General features: G+C 36.7%; 1 protein-coding gene across 1 annotated transcript in view; it reads left to right on the top strand.

Annotated features, from left to right (window-relative positions):
- Positions 1–4,130, top strand: part of WAC (WW domain containing adaptor with coiled-coil) — a 58,788-nt gene extending 54,658 nt beyond the window's left edge. The window contains exons 12-14 of the mRNA XM_042472214.1: positions 306–489; positions 2,500–2,627; positions 3,117–4,130. Of these exons, the coding sequence (XP_042328148.1) occupies positions 306–489; positions 2,500–2,627; positions 3,117–3,186 (382 nt within the window). The 3' untranslated portion in view covers positions 3,187–4,130. The remainder of the gene's footprint in view (positions 1–305; positions 490–2,499; positions 2,628–3,116) is intronic.
- The last annotated feature ends 616 nt before the right edge of the window (positions 4,131–4,746 follow it).

Genomic DNA, 4,746 nt, shown 5'->3' with positions numbered 1-4,746 from the left:
CCTTTACTAGTCTATATATTGAAAAAATTGTGCCCAAAAATTGACCCCAACTTATATAGGGATCAGTACGATATCAAGCCTCTCCTTGGACCACCTGTCTCCCAAGGGGACAGCCAGGCTGCAGAAGAGGAGGAAGGGAAGGCATTCATCCCTCAAGCCTCTCCCTGCTTGCCTTTCCCCTTGGGAGGCAGCCAGACTGGGGAAGAGGCTAGATGTAATTTATATCCTGCACTTTCTGTATAGGATTTATTTTTCACTGCTTCTTCTTTATTATTTATTTATTTATTTATTTATTTTTCTTGCAGTAGTCAGAGAAGTCCATCTCCTGGTCCAAATCATACCTCCAGTACAAGTGCTTCAAATACGACAGCACCACAGAATGCATCTGCACGACCTACATGTTCATTAACACCCACATTAGCGGCACATTTCAATGAAAATCTTATAAAGCATGTCCAAGGATGGCCTGCAGATCATGCAGAAAAGCAGGTGAGTGCACATTCGGCAATGTTAGTGTCCTGTTTCAGATTGCCTCTCTCAGATCATGTTTACATTCTAGTGGTCCTTTAAAAAGTAATGTTTAAGGCATCTTGCACTTCATTGCTGGAGATGGATCAGTTGACTGTTGTAGTGCATGAGTGTTGCAGTTGAGTAGCTGGAGAGGGTGGAGAAAGTATTTTTCATTATTTGATGTTTTAAAATGTGCCTTCAGTTCTTAGCCAGGAATTTTTCCCATCCTAATCCAGTAATTCAGAGAAGGAGCCCTGGTGGCGCAGTGGTTAAATGCCTGTACTGCAGCCATTCACTCAAAACCACAAGGTTGCGAGTTCAAGACCAGCAAAAGGGCCCAAGCTCGACTCAGGCTTGCATCCTTCCGAGGTCGCTAAAATGAGTACCCAGACTGTTGGGGGCAAATTAGCTTACTTGCTATTTAGCTTACTTGCTGTTCACCGCTATGATCTTTGGAATAGCGGTATATAAATAAAACAAATTATTATTATTATTATTATTATTATTATTATTATTATTATTACATAACATTGGCTTTATAATTTTCTAGTTGCTGAATTGCTAGAATCAGTTGCCCTGAGTAGCAGGAACTGTCTGACTGGGAAATTCTGTGTTCCTTTCTTCCCATACATTAAAGAATTACCAGCTTTGTAAGGCAGAAATTGAAAGAGTACTATACGCACAGTCCACAAAGCACTATACTGTATTTCCAGGTCCTTAGGGCTCTTCTCCCACTTTGGTGGGAGGGTGTGAAGGGAGCAGATAGCAGGACTAGTCATTGCTTCTACTTTCTTTGAAGCCAAGAGCCTCTTTGTCCACAGTGAGAAATAAGCAACTGGAGCAGGGCTTGAGTGAGTTCCTTTGTAATTTCTATTTGCAGGGCTGCATTAGAGCTCCTGAATTTTATATTGGCAACCCTTTGAGGTTTTTGTTTGAGGTTAAGAGGGAGAGAGAGTGCCTATTTGCATCAAGATTCAACCATTTTTTCTAGGCTAGACTGCAGAAACTGGATTATTAATATTAGAATACTTTTTTTCTGAAACATGGATAAATAAATAGGAGGGAGAGCATAGGTAGAAAATCTGTGTCTCTTTTAGGCATCTGTGTTTATTTCTTTTTCTTGTTTTTCATTGATGAAACATGCTATTTTGGCAACTTAATGTTTTATTTATTCCTTTAACTTCAGATGATTTCCAATGCCCTAGGGTGGCATTAGGTATTACATTCTGGTTTTAGTCACATTTTTACAGCCCCAGAATCTACACCAGTAAGTTTAATCAGTGTAAACTCATAATAGGAGGGCAGTACTTCTATCTTTTATTTCACATTTTATGGTTTCTTGGTCATTATTAGGGCTTTGGTTTAAGTTTTGATGCACTTTGATTTTTCTTAGAAGACACTCAGCCTACAGCTACTGAACTATTGTTGCTCTCTCATATATTAGGAGCCCATGATAGGTTTGCCTTAGGGTCGCCATAAGTCAGAAATGAATTGGAGGCACACGAAAACAACAACCCATTATTTACATTATATTTAGTTAATTAAAATTTCAGTTTTGGGGGACACCAAATGTTCAACCTCTCCTCCTAGAAAGGCCAAAGTAAGATAATTCACTTCAGAAGTAATCATTTTTATAATTACGGTATGCCTAAACAGAGAGACACTCCTTAAGGGGTCTACCTAGATGGTGGGAGGGGGAGGCCAATATCATAATGAACATAGTTCTATTTAATTTTGTTGTAGTAGTTGTGCCTTCAGTTTTATATAGGCCATAGAAAACATCTCACTTTTTCAGTAGGTATCCCAAATATATTGAATAAGTAGGATAAGCCCATGTTATTGCCATATAATTTGACTGTGAATTTGCAGGCAACAAGTTGTTAGAGTTTTCCCACATGTTAAAGTTATAAGATCCTTTCACCATCACATACAGTAATACTGTTGTTTGCAAATGCTCAAAAATGAATCTAACTTTTAACTCTGTTTTAGGCATCAAGATTACGTGAAGAAGCTCATAACATGGGGAGTGTACACATGTCTGAAATTTGTACTGAATTAAAAAACTTAAGATCTTTAGTTCGAGTATGTGAAATTCAAGCAACTTTGCGTGAGCAAAGGTGAGACTTTATTCTAGATTCAACATTCCAGTATCCCAAAACATTCATCTGTTTTTTTGTTTGTTGTTGTTTTTGTTTTTAGTTTCACAACTTTGCTAAACATAAATAGTCACTGAGCTACATTCCCAAGTGTCAGTCAGGAGCTAAAAACTGTGACAACATAACATACAGGATGATAATGACTTAAACAGGCATAATACCTCCCTCCACAGCCATTGAACTACTGAAGGTACCCTTGTGTGCTCCTGGATCTTGAACAATTATTTAGCCCATTATGTGTACCATTAAGGTAGGTCAGCCATTTCTAGGCCCAGCAATTTTGTCCTTTTTTAAAGAAAAAAAAGCATACAAAACTGTTTCACAGTATTACACATCAACTTGATGTAACTTCATAATAAACTAAAAATATGCATGTTGTTTGGTAAAGTACTAATTTTGGTATGAAAATGCTAATCTAAGAATAGCTAATTATTTTCTTTTCCTTTGTAGGATACTATTTTTGAGACAACAAATTAAAGAACTTGAAAAACTAAAGAATCAGAATTCCTTCATGGTGTGAAAAGTTGTGAATAATTGCACATGAGTTTTGAGTACAGGAACTGTAAAACTGGTTGCCCAGTCTTAACATTTTTGAGCTGCAATGAGTAGACTTTGGACCGTTGAGTTGGGCAAAAGAAAATGACATGGGAAAGGGGACAGGAGGGGTGTCATTCAGGGGAAGGATACAAGGAAGATTTGTAAAACCCTTGAAATGTAGATTTCTTGTAGATGTATTCTTCACGTTGTAAATATGTTTTGTAGAGTGAAGCCATGGGAAGCCATGTGTATCAGAGCTTAGACATCCAAAACTAATCAATGCTGAGGTGGCTAAATACCTAGCCTTTTACATGTAAACCTGTCTGCAAAATTAGCTCTCTTTTTTTAGTTAATTTATCATTCAGAAATCTTGCATTTCCTAAAATACAATGCAAGCGCCAGGCGATCTATGTCTCAAGGCTGCGACAGTTTGAAACAGTTTGGGTAATGTACAAAATATCATGAAACAACTGTTTCCACACTTGCACCGAATCAAGAGCAGTGCTTTTCCATTTCTGTTTTACAGAGCAGTGTTTTCATTTTCTGTGTTCATTTCCCCCTTGAAATCCTAGGTCTGACTTTATCAGTTTTTTTTTTAATTCTTCTAATTTCCTCCTTTCTTAAGGCACTGTTGCTATGGCACTTTTCTATAATCTTTTCATTCCTGTGTACAGTAGCTTACAATTGCAGTGATTGAGCATAACCCACTTGTTTGTATAAATTATTGAAATGTATTTCCATTTGCACCCTGTAAGAATGGACTGGTAGTACTGCGGGGCATGTGTGCTGAAAGTACATCCCTTTCTCAGATTATAAGGAAACAGCCCAATGAACATGTCGACATGATTGTGGGAGGGAAAGAAAAAGAAAAAAGCTAGTCAGATGTGAATTGTATCTGTTGTAATAAACATGTTTAAAACAAAGAAACACTGGTTTTCATTTTCCTTTGGTCAGTACATATTAGAATTTGAACTCTTCTCTTTGGGGATTCTTTATCAGAGCTATTCTTGTTGAATACTTTTGTATTGAAAATAAATCCTTGAGGAAGGTTTTGTTTTTAAAAAAAGTAATTAGAAAATTGTGTATAAAATATTTAATGACATTCAACAAGGATCAGTGACACCTCCCAAACATATGTCATATGTTAACTCCTGGTTTTACCTGTCTTGCTATTATGACATTTCATTTCAAAGGATGTTTGTGTTGTAGCTAACTGTTCAAGTCTGGTGCTGACTGCTGTTCTTAGCCATCACAAAACGCTGAATTTGTGTAATTGGAGTATCTCACTGTTTGAAAATGGTGAGAAAGCTCAGCTTTGTATATTGTTTCCTAAAGTATATTAAAAATAAAAAAGAAACTATTGCTACTACAAAATAAACTTGGGTTTTCTTTGCAAAAAGCTGTTAGTCATAACTTGACACAACAGGTCCTTGTACATTACTAAAATTTGCCAAGTTAGAACCTAGTTACTGTGGAAAGATTGATGTATTGTGCAACCCTGCTTTGCTACTGCTGCTCTTAATAATTTGATTTTAACTTATTT

Source organism: Sceloporus undulatus, chromosome 6, assembly GCF_019175285.1.
Source record: "Sceloporus undulatus isolate JIND9_A2432 ecotype Alabama chromosome 6, SceUnd_v1.1, whole genome shotgun sequence".
NCBI lineage: Eukaryota > Metazoa > Chordata > Lepidosauria > Squamata > Phrynosomatidae > Sceloporus > Sceloporus undulatus.
Note: the sequence above shows the minus strand (reverse complement) of the source record. Positions and strands in the feature narration are given on the sequence as shown.